Here is a 22,754-nt window from a genome sequence, read left to right on the forward strand (position 1 = left end):
GTGTGTGTGATACAATCGATGTGATCGAGGCCAAATGGTTTAATGTCCCAGGGACAGGAGATGCTCAATAAGCACTTTTATTTCCCTATTGTTTACAATTGAATTACGTTCTGGTTGTATCAGTCAAGCGGTAAAATTCAATCAACAGCCCCCCCCCCCCCCCCCCCCCCCTCATTCCACAGCTTTCAAAAGAGATCCCACCCCCTATCTTTGCCAAACTGAAAAAGTGCACACCGCCACCTACTGTGCTGGACTGTGTATAGTCTGAGCAGGTATAAAGCCAGGGTTGTCACCTACAGTGCTGGACTGTGTAGAGTCTGAGCAGGTATAAAGCCAGGGTTGTCACCTACTGTGCTGGAGTGTGTAGAGTCTGAGCAGGTATAAAGCCAGGGTTGTCACCTACAGTGCTGGACTGTGTATAGTCAGAGCAGGTATAAAGCCAGGGTTGTCACCTACTGTGCTGTACTGTGTAGAGTCTGAGCAGGTATAAAGCCAGGGTTGTCACCTACAGTGCTGGACTGTGTATTGTCTGAGCAGGTATAAAGCCAGGGTTGTCACCTACTGTGCTGGAGTGTGTAGAGTCTGAGCAGGTATAAAGCAAGGGTTGTCACCTACAGTGTTGGACTGTGTATAGTCTGAGCAGGTATAAAGCCAGGGTTGTCTGGACTGTGTATTGTCTGAGCAGGTATAAAGGCAGGGTTGTCACCTACAGTGCTGGACTGTGTATAGTCTGAGCAGGTATAAAGCCAGGGTTGTCACCTACAGTGTTGGACTGTGTATAGTCTGAGCAGGTATAAAGCCAGGGTTGTCACCTACAGTGTTGGACTGTGTATAGTCTGAGCAGGTATAAAGCCAGGGTTGTCTGGACTGTGTATTGTCTGAGCAGGTATAAAGCCAGGGTTGTCACCTACAGTGCTGGACTGTGTATAGTCTGAGCAGGTATAAAGCCAGGGTTGTCACCTACAGTGCTGGACTGTGTATTGTCTGAGCAGGTATAAAGCCAGGGTTGTCACCTACTGTGCTGGAGTGTGTATAGTCTGAGCAGGTATAAAGCCAGGGTTGTCTGGACTGTGTATTGTCTGAGCAGGTATAAAGCCAGGGTTGTCACCTACAGTGCTGGACTGTGTATAGTCTGAGCAGGTATAAAGCCAGGGTTGTCACCTACAGTGCTGGACTGTGTATTGTCTGAGCAGGTATAAAGCCAGGGTTGTCACCTACTGTGCTGGGCTGTTTGCTCAGGTCAGGAGTAGCCTATAATTAATTGGCTGATCCCTCCTGCAGACCAGGATAGAATTCTGCAATCCAGTTGACTACTTTAAAATGGTGAAACCCATAAGGGTGCTGCCAATGTTAAAACGGGCTTTGTGGCAAGGGTTCACTCATAAAGGCCTCCTAAAGGCCAGATGAGGGGTTCACTCATAAAGGCCAGACGAGGGGTTCACTCAGTAAGGCCTCCTAAAGGCCAGATGAGGGGTTCACTCATAAAGGCCTCCTAAAGGCCAGATGAGGGGTTCACTCATAAAGGCCTCCTAAAGGCCAGATGAGGGGTTCACTCATAAAGGCCTCCTAAAGGCCAGACGAGGGGTTCACTCATAAAAGCCAGACGAGGGGTTCACTCATAAAGGCCTCCTATAGGCCAGACCAGGGGTTCACTCATAAAGGCCTCCTAAAGGCTAGACGAGGGGTTCACTCATAAAGGCTAGACGAGGGGTTCACTCATAAAGGCTAGACGAGGGGTTCACTCATAAAGGCTAGACCAGGGGTTCACTCATAAAGGTCAGACCAGGGGTTCACTCATAAAGGCTAGACCAGGGGTTCACTCATAAAGGCCTCATAAAGGCTAGACGAGGGGTTCACTCATAAAGGCCTCCTAAAGGCCAGAGGAGGGGTTCACTCAGCAGGGTGATAGATGGTGATGCTATCTGGATCCTCAATAATGCTTCTTATAAATGGATTTGTCACAATGTGTTACCCAGCAGCTTAGATCTAAGCCACAAAGTGCCAGCAGATCATACAGCCATTCCCTTGGTAAGAAGAGATCATAAGATATGAGATTAAAGAGGCATCATCTGAAATGAAGCCCCCTTAAGGAAGCAAGGCGAACTGCAACAACGCAGCCTGAATTCAAACAACTCTCCCCCCTCCCTCGCAACCTCAGTGGAGACTTGCTTTTGAGTCTCTTACTTTCAGTTCTGTCCACAAGCTTCACACAGCTGAAAATACTATATTGTTATTGAAAATACATTTGGCAGCGGTTTAGATGGTACATAAACTGAAATTAAGCGATCAATGTAGGGTTTTACCAACCAGGAAATGGCAGCCTTTACCAACCAGGAAATGGCAGCCTTTACCAACCAGGGTGCAGCCTTCCAATTTGACAACAAAAGACAGACCAGCTTTGGTTGAAAAATAGGAAGGCTGCACCATAAGAATGCAATTATGTATCAGAATGCATTTATTATTTTCTATATACATCACTTTGTTTACATTGTGAAACACTTATCACACTTAAGGCAGACATATTAAGGACATTTTCTAAAATGACAATGCTGAACCTCCACCCAAACACACAACCATGTTGAAATAGCAGCCCATTGAGGTGTGTGTGGGTATATCCTGTGTTCATACAGGCATTACAGAGGGGAGATTTGTGCAGTTTAGCACAAACGTGACCAGAGAGGAGAGTAGAGTACACACTAGTATATCCCATGTCTCCAGAGACCATTATCTACATGTAATTCCAAACAACATTATCCAAACGTTATCCTTTCCTTTCTCTGATGGAGAGGACGTTGGGCAAACGTTATCCTTTAACCTCTCTGTCTGATGTGACAGAACAGTGATATACTGCAGGAGTAAAGTCAGACCATCCATCTCCCCAGTCCTCTCTCTCTCTCCTACCACCATCTCTCTCGCTTCCAGCCCTCCCTCACTCTCTCTCTTTTCTCCCCCTCTCGCTCACTCTCCCACGCTCTCTCTTTTCTATCTCTCTCCCGCTCTCTCTTTTCTCCTTCTCCCTCTCTCTCTCTCTCTCACTCTGTCCATCCCCACTTTCTGAGGTCAATCCCCAAGGTGATCTGAAATAACCCTGCTGATCTGACTGGACCAAGGGGTCAAGCTCTATTGTTCCAGTCTAGTGACTCTAGACCAGGTCGGACACTCTGCACTGTAGTGGTAAAGAGAGTTTATTAGCCTCCAAAGAGCCATTTGCTTTGCAGCAAGTGGTCAAAAGCCATACAGACATCACACTGTATATGTAACAGTATATCTTCCTTTCCTGTCTGCTCCGAGCTGGGTGTGAACCAGGGGTCTGCTATGCTGTATGTAGGCTGGTGTAGAGCAGGGGTCAACAGGCCAAAACCGGCCAGCAAACTGATTTAAATCTGTAAAATCACCAGGAATTCAACAAAAATATATATATATTTAGGCAATCTGTTCACAAGTATTCCCACGAATTAAAAAGAGACATGTAAAAAAATATATATATGTATTTTTGGGCTTAGTTGTGGTCAGTTTGCAGTGTTCAAATTCTTATGATTATTTTCCGTCCTCCCGACCATTCGCTCAGACAAAAATCGTCCTGTTGCTGAATCTAGTTTCCAACCCCTGGTGTGGAGGTTGAGTACAGTGCTGTCGAAAGCAGAAACCTAATACTTCTCATTAGCCTTTATGGAAAGAGAGAGGGACCCCGGCACAGCAGGCACCTGTAACCAAAACCATTAACACACTCGTGTCAACACACACACACATGTCAACACACATACAGTGCCTTGCGAAAGTATTCGGCCCCCTTGAACTTTGCGACCTTTTGCCACATTTCAGGCTTCAAACATAGAGATATAAAACTGTATTTTTTTGTGAAGAATCAACAACAAGTGGGACACAATCATGAAGTGGAACGACATTTATTGGATATTTCAAACTTTTTTAACAAATCAAAAACTGAAAAATTGGGCGTGCAAAATTATTCAGCCGCTTTACTTTCAGTGCAGCAAACTCTCTCCAGAAGTTCAGTGAGTATCTCTGAATGATCCAATGTTGACCTAAATGACTAATGATGATAAATACAATCCACCTGTGTGTAATCAAGTCTTCGTATAAATGCACCTGCACTGTGATAGTCTCAGAGGTCCGTTAAAAGCGCAGAGAGCATCATGAAGAACAAGGAACACACCAGGCATGTCCGAGATACTGTTGTGAAGAAGTTTAAAGCCAGATTTGGATACAAAAAGATTTCCCAAGCTTTAAACATCCCAAGGAGCACTGTGCAAGCGATAATATTGAAATGGAAGGAGTATCAGACCACTGCAAATCTACCAAGACCTGGCCGTCCCTCTAAACTTTCAGCTCATACAAGGAGAAGACTGATCAGAGATGCAGCCAAGAGGCCCATGATCACTCTGGATGAACTGCAGAGATCTACAGCTGAGGTGGGAGACTCTGTACATAGGACAACAATCAGTCGTATATTGCACAAATCTGGCCTTTATGGAAGAGTGGCAAGAAGAAAGCCATTTCTTAAAGATATCCATAAAAAGTGTTGTTTAAAGTTTGCCACAAGCCACCTGGGAGACACACCAAACATGTGGAAGAAGGTGCTCTGGTCAGATGAAACCAAAATTGAACTTTTTGGCAACAATGCAAAACGTTATGTTTGGCGTAAAAGCAACACAGCTCATCACCCTGAACACACCATCCCCACTGTCAAACATGGTGGTGGCAGCATCATGGTTTGGGCCTGCTTTTCTTCAGCAGGGACAGGGAAGATGGTTAAAATTGATGGGAAGATGGATGGAGCCAAATACAGGACCATTCTGGAAGAAAACCTGATGGAGTCTGCAAAAGACCTGAGACTGGGACAGAGATTTGTCTTCCAACAAGACAATGATCCAAAACATAAAGCAAAATCTACAATGGAATGGTTCAAAAATAAACATATCCAGGTGTTAGAATGGCCAAGTCAAAGTCCAGACCTGAATCCAATCGAGAATCTGTGGAAAGAACTGAAAACTGCTGTTCACAAATGCTCTCCATCCAACCTCACTGAGCTCGAGCTGCTTTGCAAGGAGGAATGGGAAAAAATGTCAGTCTCTCGATGTGCAAAACTGATAGAGACATACCCCAAGCGACTTACAGCTGTAATCGCAGCAAAAGGTGGCACTACAAAGTATTAACTTAAGGGGGCTGAATAATTTTGCACGCCCAATTTTTCAGTTTTTGATTTGTTAAAAAAGTTTGAAATATCCAATAAATGTCGTTCCACTTCATGATTGTGTCCCACTTGTTGTTGATACACATACACACACATCTATGTATTAATGGGCTATCACTTTTTTGGTAAACAGCTGAGGAATGGGTCTGGAGAAATATAACCACTCATGTTATAAGTGATTCTTGAGGAATGTAAATGGTTATATTTCCTAGATTTTTGTCCAAAAAGGGATGTACCAATCCCAGATGTTCCCTGTTAGAGGCCACAACAGCCCCTCTCTCTGGCCAGCCCCATTAACAAGGCTAGGGGTGTATATCTGCCCCCAGTAACTGGAACCATGGTTTTCATGGGGTTTTGTAAGCTCTGCCCATATCTAGAGCCACACAGAGGGACTATATGAATACAAATCGATCTGTCAATTATGATTTTAAGCAGCATTTACGTTTCAAAGTGGATCTTTATGTTTTGATGCATGTTTTGACTCCAGCCACCCAAGTCATAGACTGTTCTCTCTGCTACCACACCCAAGTCATAGACTGTTCTCTCTGCTACCACACCCAAGTCATAGACTGTTCTCGCTGCTACCACACCCAAGTCATAGACTGTTCTCTCTGCTACCACACCCAAGTCATAGACTGTTCTCTCTGCTACCACACCCAAGTCATAGACTGTTCTCTCTGCTACCACACCCAAGTCATAGACTGTTCTCTCTGCTACCACACCCAAGTCATAGACTGTTCTCTCTGCTACCACACCCAAGTCATAGACTGTTCTCTCTGCTACCACACCCAAGTCATAGACTGTTCTCTCTGCTACCACACCCAAGTCATAGACTGTTCTCTCTGCTACCACACACAAGTCATAGACTGTTCTCTCTGCTACCACACCCAAGTCATAGACTGTTCTCTCTGCTACCACACACAAGTCATAGACTGTTCTCTCTGCTACCACACCCAAGTCATAGACTGTTCTCTCTGCTACCACACCCAAGTCATAGACTGGTCTCTCTGCTACCACACCCAAGTCATAGACTGTTCTCTCTGCTACCACACCCAAGTCATAGACTGTTCTCTCTGCTACCACACGGCAAGCGGTACCGGAGCACCACGTCTAGGACCAAAAGGCTCCTTAACATCTTCTACCCCCAAGCCATAAGACTGCTGAACAGCTTATCAAATGGCTACCCAGACTATTTGCATTGACCCCCCCCCCCCCTCCCTTTTTTTAATGCTGCTGTTACTCTGCTGTTACCGTTTATTATCTATACATAGTCACTTTACCCCTACCTACATGTACATATTACCTCAATGACCTCGACTAACTTGTACCCCCACACATTGACTCAATACCAGTACCCCCTGTATATAGCCTGCTTATTGTTATTTTATTGTTGCTCTTTCATTTTTTTCTTTAGTTTATTTTTCTTAAAAGTGAATTTTTGTTTAAGGGCTGGTAAGATTTTGGTGCATATAACAAATACAATGTGATTTGATGTGTGACTAATCTTTCCTCTCCTCCCTTCCTGACCCCCCCCCCCCCCTCTCCTCACCCCCCTCCCCTCCTCCTCTCCTGACCCACACCCCCCTTCTCCTCTCCTGACACCCCTTCTCCTCTCCTGACCCCCCCTTCTCCTCTCCTGACCCCCCTTCTCCTCTCCTGACCCCCCTTCTCCTCTCCTGACCCCACCCCCTCTCCTTACCTCACTCCCCTCCTCCTCTCCTCTCCTGACCCCACCCCCCTCTCCTCACCCCCCTCCCCTCCTCCTCTCCTGACCCCACCCCCCTCTCCTCACCCCCCTCCCCTCCTCCTCTCCTGACCCCACCCCCCTCTCCTCACCCCACTCCCCTCCTCCTCTCCTTTCCTCTCCTGACCCCACCCCCCTCTCCTCACCCCCCTCCCCTCCTCCTCTCCTGACCCCACCCCCCTCTCCTCACCCCACTCCCCTCCTCCTCTCCTTTCCTCTCCTGACCCCACCTCACCCCCCCTCCCCTCCTCCTCTCCTGACCCCACCCCCCTCTCCTCACAACCCTCCCGTCCCTCCACCAGACACCATGATGAAGCATTTTCAGTCCATGGACGCGTGCCGGAGCTTCTCAGAGTTCCGCCAGGAGGCCAGCATGCTCCACTCCCTACAGCACCCGTGCATCGTGCTGCTGGTGGGAATCAGTATTCACCCGCTCTGCTTCGCCCTGCAGCTGGCTCCCCTGGGCAGCCTCAACATTGTGCTGGAGGACAGACATAAAGGTATGAAGAAGTAGAAAGGGAGAGAGACAAATCAAATGTATTTATAAAGCCCTTCGTACATCAGCTGATATCTCAAAGTGCTGTACAGAAACCCAGCCTAAAACCCCAAACAGCAAGCAATGCAGGTGTAGAAGCACGGTGGCTAGGAAAAACTCCCTAGAAAGGCCAAAACCTAGGAAGAAACCTAGAGAGGAACCAGGCTATGTGGGGTGGCCAGTCCTCTTCTGGCTGTGCCGGGTGGAGATTATAACAGAACATGGCCAAGATGTTCAAATCTTCATAAATGACCAGCATGGTCGAATAATAATAAGGCAGAACAGTTGAAACTGGAGCAGCAGCACGGCCAGGTGGACTGGGGACAGCAAGGAGTCATCATGTCAGGTAGTCCTGGGGCATGGTCCTAGGGCTCAGGTCCTCCGAGAGAGAGAAAGAAAGAGAGAATTAGAGAGAGCATATGTGGGGTGGCCAGTCCTCTTCTGGCTGTGCCGGGTGGAGATTATAACAGAACATGGCCAAGATGTTCAAATGTTCATAAATGACCAGCATGGTCAAATAATAATAAGGCAGAACAGTTGAAACAAGAGCATGACAGACTGACACGCCAGACAGGGAGAGAGACAGACTGACACGCCAGACAGGCAGACAGGGAGAGAGAGAGATATCCCTAATGCTGAGAATCTTCTCTACACAAGTTATGAAAACATTTTAAACTTGCCCTTTTAACTCCACCCCCCCTCCCCATCAGGCTCCAGGTACATGCCCCTGGGTCACATGCTCACCTTCAAGGCAGCCTATCAGATTGCAGCAGGGCTGGCCTACCTGCACAGGAAGAACATCATCTTCTGTGACCTCAAGTCAGACAACATCCTGGTGTGGTCCCTAGAGGTAGGTGATTAGTATGAAGGGCAGAATTACAAATCGACCCCTAGCCACTATGTCTGGGCCATTCAATTCCAGTCCTGGAAAGCCTAAACACTTCAGTTTGTTGTGTTTTTACCTGGTAGTTAAATGCACTCCCCTGGTGTCCCAGGTCTGAATCAGTCCCTGATGAGAAGGAGAGGATGAAAACCAGAAGTGTTTTGGCCCACCCAGTAGTAACGATAGTGTTGTATAATCCTTCTTGGTCTCATCCTAGGTGTGTGACCCGGTGAATATCAAGCTGTCAGACTATGGCATCTCGCGCCAGTCCTTCCACGAGGGGGCACTGGGTGTGGAGGGCACGCCGGGCTACCAGGCCCCCGAGATACGCCCAGGCATCGTTTATGATGAGAAGGTAGATGATAAGAAGGTCTATGGTGGCAGGTAACCTAGTGGTTAAGAGCGTTGGGCCAGTGGGGCCTCCCGGGTGGTGCAGTCTAAGGTACTGCATCGCAGTGCTAGCTGTGCCACCAGAGACTCTGGGTTCGAGCTCAGGCTCTGTCGCAGCCGGCCGCGACCGGGAGGTCCATGGGGCGACACACAATTGGCCTAGCGTCGTCCGGGTTAGGGAGGGTTTGGCCGGTAGGGATATTCTTGTCTAGCGACTCCTGTGGCGGGCCAGGCGTGTTTCCTCCGACACATTGGTGTGGCTGGCTTCCGGGTTGGATGCGCGCTGTGTTAAGAAGCAGTGCAGCTTGGTTGGGTTGTGTTTCGGAGGACGCATGGCTTTCAACCTTCGTCTCTCCCGAGCCCGTACGGGAGTTGTAGCGATGAGACAAGACTGTAACTACTAACAATTGGATACCACGAAATTGCGGAGAAAAAGGGGGTACATTTTTTCCATTTTTTTAAAAGAGCCTTGGGCCAGTAACCGAAAGGTCGCTGGTTCGAATACCTGAGCTGACTAGGTGAATTATCTGTCAAGGTGCTCTTGAGCAAGGCACTTAACCCTAATTGCTCCTGAAAGTCGCTCTGGATAAGAGCGTCTGCTAAATAACTAGAATGTCAATGTGAAATGTAAGGTAGTTGTGCCTCCTACACCTGGGGTCAACTACATACATATATTGCAATAGAGACTACAATCTTCAAACTGTCTTTATTGGTTCTATAGGTTGTTGTTTTAGTATAACATACAACTGTATACCTATTTATGTCTGTGTGGTGCTATTTTTATATAGTTTATTTTACCTTTATTTAACTAGGCAAGTCAGTTAAGAACAAATTCTTATTTTCAATGACGGCCTAGGAACAGTGGGTTAACTGCCTTGTTCAGCTCAGGGATTTGATCTTGCAACCTTTCAGTTACTAGTCCAATGCTCTAACCACTAGGCTACCTGCCGTATGTGGTAACTGTGCTGACCAACATTTCCTTGGATTTAGGCTAGTGCTATTGACTGTATTAGGGTAATGTTACTGACTGTATCATTTAGGGTAATGTTACTGACTATATCATTTAGGGTAATGTTAATGACTGTATCATTTAGGGTAATGTTACTGACTGTATCATTTAGGGTAACGTTACTGACTGTATCATTTAGGGTAACGGTACTGACTGTATCATTTAAGGTAATATTACTGACTAACATTTAGGGTAATGTTAATGACTAACATTTAGGGTAATGTTACTGACTGCATCATGTAGGGTAATGTTAATGACTAACATTTAGGGTAATATTACTGATTGTATCATTTAGGGTAATGTTAATGACTAACATTTAGGGTAATATTACTGACTGTATCATTTGGGGTAATGTTAATGACTATCATTTAGGGTGATGTTAATGACTATCATTTAGGGTAATGTTAATGACTATCATTTAGGGTGATGTTAATGACTAACATTTAGGGTGATGTTAATGACTATGATTTAGGGTAATGTTAATGACTATCATTTAGGGTAATGTTAATGACTATCATTTGGGGTAATGTTAATGACTATCATTTAGGGTGATGTTAATGACTATCATTTAGGGTAATGTTAATGACTACCATTTAGGGTACTGTTAATGCCTAACGTTTAGGGTAATGTTCATGACTAACATTTAGGGTAATATTACTAACCGTATCATTTAGGGTAATGTTACTAACTGTATCATTTAGGGTAACGGTACTGACTGTATCATTTAGGGTAACGGTACTGACTGTATCATTTAGGGTAACGGTACTGACTGTATCATTTAGGGTAACGGTACTGACTGTATCATTTAGGGTAATATTACTAACTGTATCATTTAGGGTAACGGTACTGACTGTATCATTTAGGGTAATATTACTAACTGTATCATTTAGGGTAACGGTACTGACTATCATTTAGGGTAATGTTACTGACTATCATTTAGGGTAACGGTACTAACTGTATCATTTAGGGTAACGGTACTGACTGTATCATTTAGGGTAACGGTACTGACTGTATCATTTAGGGTAACGGTACTGACTGTATCATTTAGGGTAACGGTACTGACTGTATCATTTAGGGTAATATTACTAACTGTATAATTTAGGGTAACGGTACTGACTGTATCATTTAGGGTAATGTTACTGACTGTATCATTTAGGGTAACGGTACTGACTGTATCATTTAGGGTAACGGTACTGACTGTATCATTTAGGGTAACGGTACTGACTGTATCATTTAGGGTAACGGTACTGAATATCATTGTCATGGGGTGTGTAACTGGTGTCAGGGAAGTCAAACACAGGAGAGCAGAACTGGGTAAATAGCTGGAGCTGTTTAATGTACATAACTACCGACATACAAAAACACATGGGCACAAAACCCATAATGCACCAGTCACAAATAAGCACACATACTTACAATAAACAATTCCCGACAAGGACATGGGGGAAACAGAGGGAACATATACAACATGTAATTAGGGAATTGGAACCAGGTGAGTGCGACAACCAGACAAAACAAATGGAACATGAAAAATAGATCGATGATGTCTAGAAGACCGGCGATGTCGACCGCCGAACACTGCCCGAACAAGGAGAGGAACCCACTTCGGAAGAAGTCGTGACAATCATTTAGGTATTCCCAAACTGGGGTACGCGCAATGCCGTCGGGGGTACGCCAAATAAGCGAAATAACAACACAACTTTCAAATTCAGGTAGCCTAGTCAAATAATTAACATCCAATCACATTAACCGTTATTCTCTCGCAGGAATTCCACTAACGGTCCATATGTAGCCAAACGTAGCTGCTACTCATTTCCGTTTGCTCGAAAATGTATAAATAATTTGAGTAGTAAGACATGTATAAAAGCAACAGATACCATTAAAAAGCAGGGGCTAGAAGTGTCTTATATCGTGAGCTACTGAGTAGCAAGAACAGGCAAGCCCCATACTATTGTGGAGGACTTCATTCTTCCTGCTACCACAGATGTGGTTGGGACAATACTGGGGGAAAAGGCCCAAAAACTATACAGACAATGCCTTCATCAAACAACACTGTTTCACGACGCATCAGTGACATGGCAGCAGATCTTTTGAAACAATTACTGCTTTGCATACAAGCCAGTGAATTCTGTAGAAAAGATGGATGACTCAACAGACGTGGCGGGCCTGGCAGAGCTCCTGGTATATGTCCGTTACTTTTATGGGAGGTCAATTAAGGAAGACATCCTCTTCTGCAAACCACTAGAAACCAGGACAACAGGGGATGATATTTTTAAAGTACTGGACAGCTTTGTGACATCAAATGGACTCTGGTGGTCAAGATGTGTTGGAATCTGTACTGATGGCGCAAAAGCCATGACAGGGAGACATAGTGGAGTGGTAACGCGTGTGCAAGCAGTTGCTCCCGACGCCACTTGATTACACTGCAGCATCCACCGAGAGGCTCTTTCTGCCAAGGGAATGCCTGACAGCTTGAAATACATTTTGGACACTACAGTGAAAATGGTTAACTTTTTAAAGCAAGGCCCCTGAACTCTCGTGTATTTTCTGCATTATGCAATGATATAGGCAGCGACCATGTAACGCTTTTACAACATACAGAAGTGTGCTGGTTATCAAGGGGCAATGTATTGACACATTTTTTTAAATTGAGAGACTAGCTTAAAGTTTTCTCTACTGACCATAATTTTCACTTGTGTGACCGCTTGCATGATGACGAGTTTCTCACACTACTGGCCTATCTGGGTGATGTTTTTTCTCGCCTGAATGATCTGTATCTAGCATTACAGGGACTCTCCGCAACTATATTCAATGTGCGGGACAAAATTGATTAAGAGCTTGGAGCTCTTCTCTGTCTGCATTAACAAGGACAATACACAGGTCTTTCCATCATTGTATGATTTTTTTTGTGTGCAAATGTACTCAAGCTTACGGACAATGTCAAGTGTGATATAGCGAAGCACCTGAGTGAGTTGGGTGAGCAATTACGCAGGTACTTTCCTGAAACAGATGACACAAACAACTGGATTTGTTATCCCTTTCATGCTCTGACTCCAGTCCACTTACCAAGAGCCTCATCCAAATTGCAACAAGCGGTTCTGTGAAAATGTTATTTAATCTACTGGCAGATTTCTGGATTGGGCTGCGCTCAGAGTATTCTGCCTTGGCAAATCACACTGTTAAGACTCTGATGCCCTTTGCAACCACGTACCTATGTGAGAGTGGATTCTCGGCCCTCACTAGCCTGAAAACTAAATACAGGCACAGACTGTGTGTGGAAGATATTTAAGTCTGAGACTCTCCAATACAACCCAACATTGCAGAGTTATGTTCATCCTTTCAAGCACACCCTTTTCATTAACCTGTGGTGAGTTGTTCACAATTTTCTATGACTGTATCGTTTAGGGTAACTGTACTGGCTGTATCGTTTAGGGTAACTGTACTGACTGTATCGTTTAGGGTAACGGTACTGACTGTATCGTTTAGGGTAACGGTACTGACTGTATCGTTTAGGGTAACTGTACTGACTGTATCGTTTAGGGTAACTGTACTGACTATCGTTTAGGGTAACTGTACTGACTGTATCGTTTAGGGTAACTGTACTGACTATCGTTTAGGGTAACTGTACTGACTGTATCGTTTAGGGTAACTGTACTGACTGTATCGTTTAGGGTAACTGTACTGACTATCGTTTAGGGTAACTGTACTGACTATCGTTTAGGGTAACTGTACTGACTATCGTTTAGGGTAACGGTACTGACTGTATCGTTTAGGGTAACTGTACTGACTGTATCGTTTAGGGTAACGGTACTGACTGTATCGTTTAGGGTAACGGTACTGACTGTATCGTTTAGGGTAACTGTACTGACTGTATCGTTTAGGGTAACTGTACTGACTATCGTTTAGGGTAACTGTACTGGCTGTATCGTTTAGGGTAACTGTACTGACTGTATCGTTTAGGGTAACGGTACTGACTGTATCGTTTAGGGTAACGGTACTGACTGTATCGTTTAGGGTAACTGTACTGACTGTATCGTTTAGGGTAACTGTACTGACTATCGTTTAGGGTAACTGTACTGACTGTATCGTTTAGGGTAACTGTACTGACTGTATCGTTTAGGGTAACGGTACTGACTGTATCGTTTAGGGTAACGGTACTGACTGTATCGTTTAGGGTAACTGTACTGACTGTATCGTTTAGGGTAACTGTACTGACTATCGTTTAGGGTAACTGTACTGACTGTATCGTTTAGGGTAACTGTATTGACTGTATCCTTTAGGGTAACGGTACTGACTGTATCATTTGCTGTAACATAACTGACTTATATTGACATTATTTATTTAATTCCATGCAGTATCTATATACACTGAGTGTACAAAACATTCAGAACATCTTCCTAATATTGAGTTGCACCTCCCCATCAGTTTTTTGCTCTCAGAACATCCTCAATTTGTCAGGGCATGGACTCTACAAGGTGTCGACGCGTTCCACAGGGATGCTGGTCCATGTTGACTTCAAGTTTTCTGGATGTCTTTTGGTGGTTGACCATTCTTGATGAACACGGGAAACTGTTGAACGTGAAAAACCCAGCAGCATTGCAGTTCTGTTACAAACCAGTTTCCCTGGCACCTACTACCATACCCTGTTCAAAGACACTTAAATATTTTGTCTTGCCCATTCACCCTCTGAATAACACACATACACAATCCATGCCTCAATTGTCTAAAGGCTTAAAAATCCTTATTTAACCTGTCTCCTCCCCTTCGTCTACACTGATTGAAGTGGATTTAACAAGTGACATCACTAAGGGATCATAGTATTCACCTAGATTCACCTGGTCAGTCTATGTCATGGAAGGAGCAGGTGTTCCTAATGTTTAGTCCACTCAGTGTACACCTATATAATTAGTAGGTCCCTACGTTACACCATATACAGTGCCTTGCGAAAGTATTCGGCCCCCTTGAACTTTGCAACCTTTTGCCACATTTCAGGCTTCAAACATAAAGATATAAAACTGTATTTTTTTGTGAAGAATCAACAAAGGGTGGGACACAATCATGAAGTGGAACGACATTTATTGGATATTACAAACTTTTTTAACAAATCAAAAACGGAAAAATTGGGCGTGCAAAATTATTCAGCCCCCTTAAGTTAATACTTTGTAGCGCCACCTTTTGCTGCGATTACAGCTGTAAGTCGCTTGGGGTATGTCTATCAGTTTTGCACATTGAGAGACTGAATTTTTTCCCCATTCCTCCTTGCAAAACAACTCGAGCTCAGTGAGGTTGGATGGAGAGCATTTGTGAACAGCAGTTTTCAGTTCTTTCCACAGATTCTCGATTGGATTCAGGTCTGGACTTTGACTTGGCCATTCTAACACCTGGATATGTTTATGTTTGAACCATTCCATTGTAGATTTTGCTTTATGTTTTGGATTATTGTCTTGTTGGAAGACAAATCTCCGTCCCAGTCTCAGGTCTTTTGCAGACTCCATCAGGTTTTCTTCCAGAATGGTCCTGTATTTGGCTCCATCCATCTTCCCATCAATTTTAACCATCTTCCCTGTCCCTGCTGAAGAAAAGCAGGCCCAAACCATGATGCTGCCACCACCATGTTTGACAGTGGGTATGGTGTGTTCAGGGTGATGAGCTGTGTTGCTTTTACGCCAAACATAACGTTTTGCATTGTTGCCAAAAAGTTCAATTTTGGTTTCATCTGACCAGAGCACCTTCTTCCACATGTTTGGTGTGTCTCCCAGGTGGCTTGTGGCAAACTTTAAACAACACTTTTTATGGATATCTTTAAGAAATGGCTTTCTTCTTGCCACTCTTCCATAAAGGCCAGATTTGTGCAATATACGACTGATTGTTGTCCTATGGACAGAGTCTCCCACCTCAGCTGTAGATCTCTGCAGTTCATCCAGAGTGATCATGGGCCTCTTGGCTGCATCTTTGATCAGTCTTCTCCTTGTATGAGCTGAAAGTTTAGAGGGACGGCCAGGCCTTGGTAGAATTGCAGTGGTCTGATACTCCTTCCATTTCAATATTATCGCTTGCACAGTGCTCCTTGGGATGTTTAAAGCTTGGGAAATCTTTTTGAATCCAAATCCGGCTTTAAACTTCTTCACAACAGTATCCGGACCTGCCTGGTGTGTTCCTTGTTCTTCATGATGCTCTCTGCGCTTTTAACGGACCTCTGAGACTATCACAGTGCAGGTGCATTTATACGGAGACTTGATTACACACAGGTGGATTGTATTTATCATCATTAGTCATTTAGGTCAACATTGGATCATTCAGAGATCCTCACTGAACTTCTGGAGAGAGTTTGCTGCACTGAAAGTAAAGGGGCTGAAAAATTTTGCACGCCCAATTTTTCAGTTTTTTATTGTTAAAAAAGTTTGAAATATCCAATAAATGTCGTTCCACTTCATGATTGTGTCCCACTTGTTGTTGATTCTTCACAAAAAAATACAGTTTTATATCTTTATGTTTGAAGCCTGAAATGTGGCAAAAGGTCGCAAAGTTCAAGGGGGCCGAATACTTTCGCAAGGCACTGTACATATCCTGTTTTATGAGGGTATGTGGTCCTCAGAGAAAATGAGTTTTTATGGATTTATGGGAAGATGGCTGTGTTATTATGACAGGTCACTTCCTCTTTTGGGCATGTCACTTTAGTGTCTGATTAGTAACGTGTGTCTGATTAGTAACGTGTGTCTGATTAGTAACGTGTGTCTGATTAGTAACGTAACGTGTGTCTGATTAGTAACGTGTGTCTGATTAGTAACGTGTGTCTGATTAGGAACGTAACGTGTGTCTGATTAGGAACGTGTGTCTGATTAGGAACGTGTGTCTGATTAGGAACGTGTGTCTGATTAGTAACGTGTGTCTGATTAGTAACGTGTGTCTGATTAGTAACGTAACGTGTGTCTGATTAGGAACGTGTGTCTGATTAGTAACGTAACGTGTGTCTGATTAGTAACGTAACGTGTGTCTGATTAGTAACATGTCTGATTTAGTAACGTGTGTCTGATTAGTAACGTGTGTCTGATTTAGTAACGTGTGTCTAATTAGTAACGTGTGTCTGATTAGTAACGTGTGTCTGATTAGTAACGTGTGTCTGACTAGTAACGTGTGTCTGACTAGTAACGTGTGTCTGATTAGTAACGTGTGTCTGACTAGTAACGTGTGTCTGACTAGTAACGTGTGTCTGACTAGTAACGTGTGTCTGATTAGTAACGTGTGTCTGACTAGTAACGTGTGTCTGATTAGTAACGTGTGTCTGATTAGTAACGTGTGTCTGATTAGTAACGTGTGTCTGATTAGTAACGTGTGTCTGATTTAGGAACGTGTGTCTGATTTAGGAACGTGTGTCTGATTAGGAACGTGTGTCTGATTAGGAACGTGTGTCTGATTAGGAACGTGTGTCTGATTTAGTAACGTGTGTCTGATTTAGTAACGTGTGTCTGATTAGTAACGTGTGTCTGATTAGTAACGTGTGTCTGACTAGTAACGTGTGTCTGACTAGTAACGTGTGTCTGACTAGTAACGTGTGTCTGACTAGTAACGTGTGTCTGACTAGTAACGTGTGTCTGACTAGTAACGTGTGTCTGATTAGGAACGTGTGTCTGATTAGGAACGTGTGTCTGATTTAGTAACGTGTGTCTGATTAGTAACGTGTGTCTGACTAGGAACGTGTGTCTGATTAGGAACGTGTGTCTGATTAGGAACGTGCGTCTGATTTAGTAACGTGCGTCCGATTTAGTAACGTGTGTCTGATTTAGTAACGTGTGTCTGATTTAGTAACGTGTGTCTGATTAGTAACGTGTGTCTGACTAGTAACGTGTGTCTGACTAGTAACGTGTCTTATTAGTAACGTGTGTCTGACTAGTAACGTGTGTCTGATTAGTAACGTGTGTCTGATTTAGTAAAGTGTGTCTGATTAGTAACGTCTGTCTGATTTAGTAACGTGTGTCTGATTAGTAACGTGTGTCTGATTTAGTAACGTGTGTCTGATTTAGTAACGTGTGTCTGATTAGTAACGTGTGTCTGATTTAGTAACGTGTGTCTGATTTAGTAACGTGTGTCTGATTTAGTAACGTGTCTGATTAGTAACGTGTGTCTGATTAGTAACGTGTGTCTGATTAGTAACGCGTGTCTGATTAGTAACGTGTGTCTGATTAGTAACGTGTGTCTGATTAGTAACGCGTGTCTGATTAGGAACATGTGTCTGATTAGTAACGTGTGTCTGATTAGTAACGTGTCTGATTTAGTAACGTATCTCACTAATAACGTGTGTCTGATTTAGTAACGTGTCTGATTAGTAACGTGTGTCTGATTAGTAACGTGTCTGATTTAGTAACGTGTCTGATTAGTTACGTGTGTCTGATTAGTAACGTGTGTCTGATTAGTAACGTGTGTCTGATTAGTAACGTGTGTCTGACTAGTAACGTGTGTCTGATTAGTAACGTGTGTCTGATTAGTAACGTGTGTCTGACTAGTAACGTGTGTCTGATTAGTAACGTGTGTCTGATTTAGTAACGTGTGTCTGACTAGTAACGTGTGTCTGACTAGTAACGTGTGTCTGACTAGTAACGTGTGTCTGACTAGGAACGTGTGTCTGATTAGTAACGTGTGTCTGATTAGTAACGTGTGTCTGATTAGTAACGTGTGTCTGACTAGTAACGTGTGTCTGATTAGTAACGTGTGTCTGATTAGTAACGTGTGTCTGATTTAGTAACGTGTGTCTGACTAGTAACGTGTGTCTGACTAGTAACGTGTGTCTGATTAGTAACGTGTGTCTGACTAGTAACGTGTGTCTGATTAGTAACGTGTGTCTGATTAGTAACGTGTGTCTGATTAGTAACGTGTGTCTGACTAGTAACGTGTGTCTGATTATTAACGTGTGTCTGATTAGTAACGTGTGTCTGACTAGGAACGTGTGTCTGACTAGGAACGTGTGTCTGACTAGGAACGTGTGTCTGATTAGGAACGTGTGTCTGATTAGGAACGTGTGTCTGACTGGTAATGTGTGTCTGACTAGTAACGTGTGTCTGATTTAGTAACGTGTGTCTGACTAGTAACGTGTGTCTGACTAGTAACGTGTCTGACTAGTAACGTGTGTCTGATTAGTAACGTGTGTCTGATTAGTAACGTGTGTCTGATTAGTAACGTGTCTGACTAGTAACGTGTGTCTGATTAGTAACGTGTGTCTGACTAGTAACGTGTCTGACTAGTAACGTGTCTGACTAGTAACGTGTGTCTGACTAGTAACGTGTGTCTGACTAGTAACGCGTGTCTGACTAGTAACGCGTGTCTGACTAGTAACGTGTGTCTGACTAGTAACGTGTCTGACTAGTAACGTGTGTCTGATTAGTAACGTGTGTCTGATTAGTAACGTGTGTCTGACTAGTAACGTGTCTGACTAGTAACGTGTGTCTGATTAGTAACGTGTGTCTGATTAGTAACGTGTGTCTGACTAGTAACGTGTGGCTGACTAGTAACGTGTGTCTGATTAGTAACGTGTGTCTGACTAGTAACGTGTCTGATTAGTAACGTGTGTCTGATTAGTAACGTGTGTCTGATTAGTAACGTGTGTCTGATTTAGTAACGTGTGTCTGATTTAGTAACGTGTGTCTGATTTAGTAACGTGTGTCTGATTAGTAACGTGTGTCTGATTAGCAACGTGTGTCTGATTAGTAACGTGTGTCTGATTAGTAACGTGTGTCTGATTTAGTAACGTGTGTCTGATTAGTAACCTATGTCTGATTAGTAACGTGTGTCTGATTTAGTAACGTGTGTCTGATTTAGTAACGTGTGTCTGATTAGTAACGTGTGTCTGATTTAGTAACGTGTGTCTGATTTAGTAACGTGTGTCTGATTTAGTAACGTGTGTGCTGCTGTAAGTGAAATGTAAGGAGATGTGTGTGCGTGTGTTTTACTGTGCAGGATGTCTGGGTACTATATTTTTAAACTATGTGTCCGTAGAGCATGTAGGCATCCATTCCCTAATGCCTGTATGACTGTACTGGATGAACAGTCATGTCCCATAGCCTACCCGTCTGAGGTGAAGTGTTCCCGTAAATGCCAGGTTTCTTGTGGAATATATTCTATAGTGTCCTGGAATTTACTCAACTTGCCCTCTGTGTTGGTTAAGTGAAATGGGCAATTAGCTCCTGCTTTTTCTGCTCATTAGCCAATCATCTCTCGTCCTGATATTAATTATCCAATTAACTCTCCCTCTGTGGTTCCTCACCAGGCAATCGACTCCCACTCTGATATGTATTAGTCAACCATGAATTAGCCAACTACGGTATGAAGCCAACCAACCAACTCTGTCTCTGTGTATTTTAATCCTATGGGCTTTTATGTCCTCATTTTAATGAGCCTTTCCAACATGGCTGTCTACCATCTCTGGGCTCCACTCTCTCTAGGGGGTCTAGGCTGGCTTAGCAGGGCTTTTAAGTGGTTTGACACACACACACACACACATACACACACACACTGGTTTGACTGTTTTTCTAGGGGGTTAAATCTCCTTTAACCCTCCAACTCAATTGAGCATCCTCTCAAAGGGAAGTGAGAGGTGTCTTTAAACCATCACGTCAATACTCTGACTCTGTTCTGCTGTTAAACCCTCACGTCTATACTCTGACCCTGTTCTGCTGTTCTCAGCCAATCATGTCCCTCCTGCCATACTTTAATCCTTTTTGGATTCCTCTTTGATTTAACTTCAAATGAGGTTTCAGGATGTAGTTATTGTAATGCTGCAAGAAGAGATGGAGAGGAAGGAGAGATTGACCATAATGGAAAGACTGAGAGATGGAGAAAGAGAGTGACTAAAATGGAAAGACTGAGAGATGGAGAAAGAGCGAGAGAGAGAGATGGAGAAAGAGCGAGAGAGAGAGATGGCGAGAGTAAAATGGGACGACAGAGAGATGGAATACCAGACATTCTGTGTACTTAACTAATCTATAAACAGGGTATACATAAATAGTGTGTAATATAATAGTATAATATTTAACAACCCATATTTTATTTGGCGACATTGGATTTCCCCTTTCATACCAATGATAGAGATTGATGACAGACGAGGCCTTATAAAAATGTACCATAGAGAATATACCACGGCCTTACCTGTAGCCTCTCTGACCCCGAGGACCACGGCCTTACCTATAGCCTCTCTGACCCCGAGGACCACTGCCTTACCTGTAGCCTCTCTGACCCCGAGGACCACTGCCTTACCTGTAGCCTCTCTGACCCCGAGGACCACTGCCTTACCTGTAGCCTCTCTGACCCCGAGGACCACGGCCTTACCTGTAGCCTCTCTGACCCCGAGGACCACGGCCTTACCTGTAGCCTCTCTGACCCCGAGGACCACGGCCTAACCTGTAGCCTCTCTGACCCCGAGGACCACGGATGTTGAGGATTCTCAGAATAGTTGCCAAGTGATGTCGTTGTGGCGAGGAGCCAGGACTGCTCCCGTAACGCTAACAGAGCGTGGAAACTCACCACTCGGTGCATTTTGGCCCCATCTGTCTGCGCTGTGTTAAATAAACCCTGGGAAGAAAGCCACAGTGGGCTGTTCATCTCAAGCTCATGGCCATTCATAGAAAGGAATTCAACTTGGACTGTTTCTTGGACTGAAAATATGCTGTTTTGTGTTCCATCACCAAGCTGAATGGCCTTCATAGATAACATTAGAGTCTGACTATTACAATGGGATGACTGGTGTGTGTGTGTGTGTGTGTGTGTGTGTGTGTGCGTGCATTTCAATTCAATTGAAGAAGCTTTATTGGCATGGAAACGTACATTACCAAAGCAATTAAATCAATGTAGATATATATACACTGACTGTACAAACCATCCAGAACACCTTCCTAATATTGAGTTGCACCCCCTTTTGTGCTCAGACAGCCTCAATTCGTCGGAGGATGGACTACAAGGTGTGGAAAGCATTCCACAGAGATGCTGGCCCATTTTGACTCCAATGCTTCCCACAGTTGTGTCACATTGGTTGGATGTCTTTTGGATAATGGACCATTTTTTATTTGACCTTTATTTAACCAGGTAGGCTAGTTGAAAACACCTTTATTTAACCAGGTAGGCTAGTTGAGAACACCTTTTTTTAACCAGGTAGGCTAGTTGAGAACACCTTTATTTAACCAGGTAGGCTAGTTGAGAACAAGTTCTCATTTACAACTGTGACCTGGCTAAGATAAAGCATAGCAGTGCGACACAAACAACAACACAAGAGTTACACATGAAATAAACAAACATACAGTCAATAACACAATAGAAAAGTCTATATACAGTGTGTGCAAATGAGGTGAGGTAAGGCAATAAATTGATTCTTGATACACCAAGGAAACTGTTGTGTGAAAAACCCAGCAGTGTTGCAGTTCTTGACACAAACCGGTGCGACCAGGCACCTACTACCACCCTGTCCAAAGGCACTTAGATGTTTAGTCTTGCCCATTCACCCTCTGAATGGCACACTTACACAAAGAGCAGGTATTCTTAATGTTATGTACACTGTGGATAACATATTAAATCAATCTCTCTCTCTCACTCTCTCTCTCTCTCTCACTCTCTCACTCTCTCACTCTCTCACTCTCTCTCTCTCACACACTCACTCAGGTGGATATGTTCTCGTATGGGATGGTTGTGTATGAGTTGCTGTCAGGTTGTAGGCCTGCGTTGGGCCAGCACCAGCTCCAGATAGCTAAGAAGCTGTCTAAAGGGATCCGTCCCACCCTGGGAAACCCAGAGGAAGTCCAGTTCCACTGTCTGCATGGCCTGATGATCGAGTGCTGGGACACTAAGCCTGAGAAGGTGAGGGGCTATGGGCTGGGACACTAAGCCTGAGAAGGTGAGGGTCTGTGGGCTGGGACACTAAGCCTGAGAAGGTGAGGGGCTGTGGGCTGGGACACTAAGCCTGAGAAGGTGAGGGTCTGTGGGCTGGGACACTAAGCCTGAGAA

At 44.1% G+C, this 22,754-nt stretch overlaps 1 protein-coding gene across 3 annotated transcripts in view; it reads left to right on the forward strand.

Annotated features, from left to right (window-relative positions):
• The window catches only part of LOC110506180 (leucine-rich repeat serine/threonine-protein kinase 1), a 143,691-nt gene that overhangs the window by 92,455 nt on the left and 28,482 nt on the right, over positions 1–22,754 (forward strand). For all 3 annotated transcript variants that reach the window (XM_036964259.1, XM_036964258.1, XM_036964260.1), the window contains 4 exons: positions 7,259–7,456; positions 8,202–8,341; positions 8,592–8,729; positions 22,413–22,607. In XM_036964259.1, the coding sequence (XP_036820154.1) occupies positions 7,259–7,456; positions 8,202–8,341; positions 8,592–8,729; positions 22,413–22,607 (671 nt within the window). The remainder of the gene's footprint in view (positions 1–7,258; positions 7,457–8,201; positions 8,342–8,591; positions 8,730–22,412; positions 22,608–22,754) is intronic.

This window comes from Oncorhynchus mykiss, chromosome 26 (genome assembly GCF_013265735.2).
Source record: "Oncorhynchus mykiss isolate Arlee chromosome 26, USDA_OmykA_1.1, whole genome shotgun sequence".
NCBI classification, from domain to species: Eukaryota; Metazoa; Chordata; class Actinopteri; order Salmoniformes; family Salmonidae; genus Oncorhynchus; species Oncorhynchus mykiss.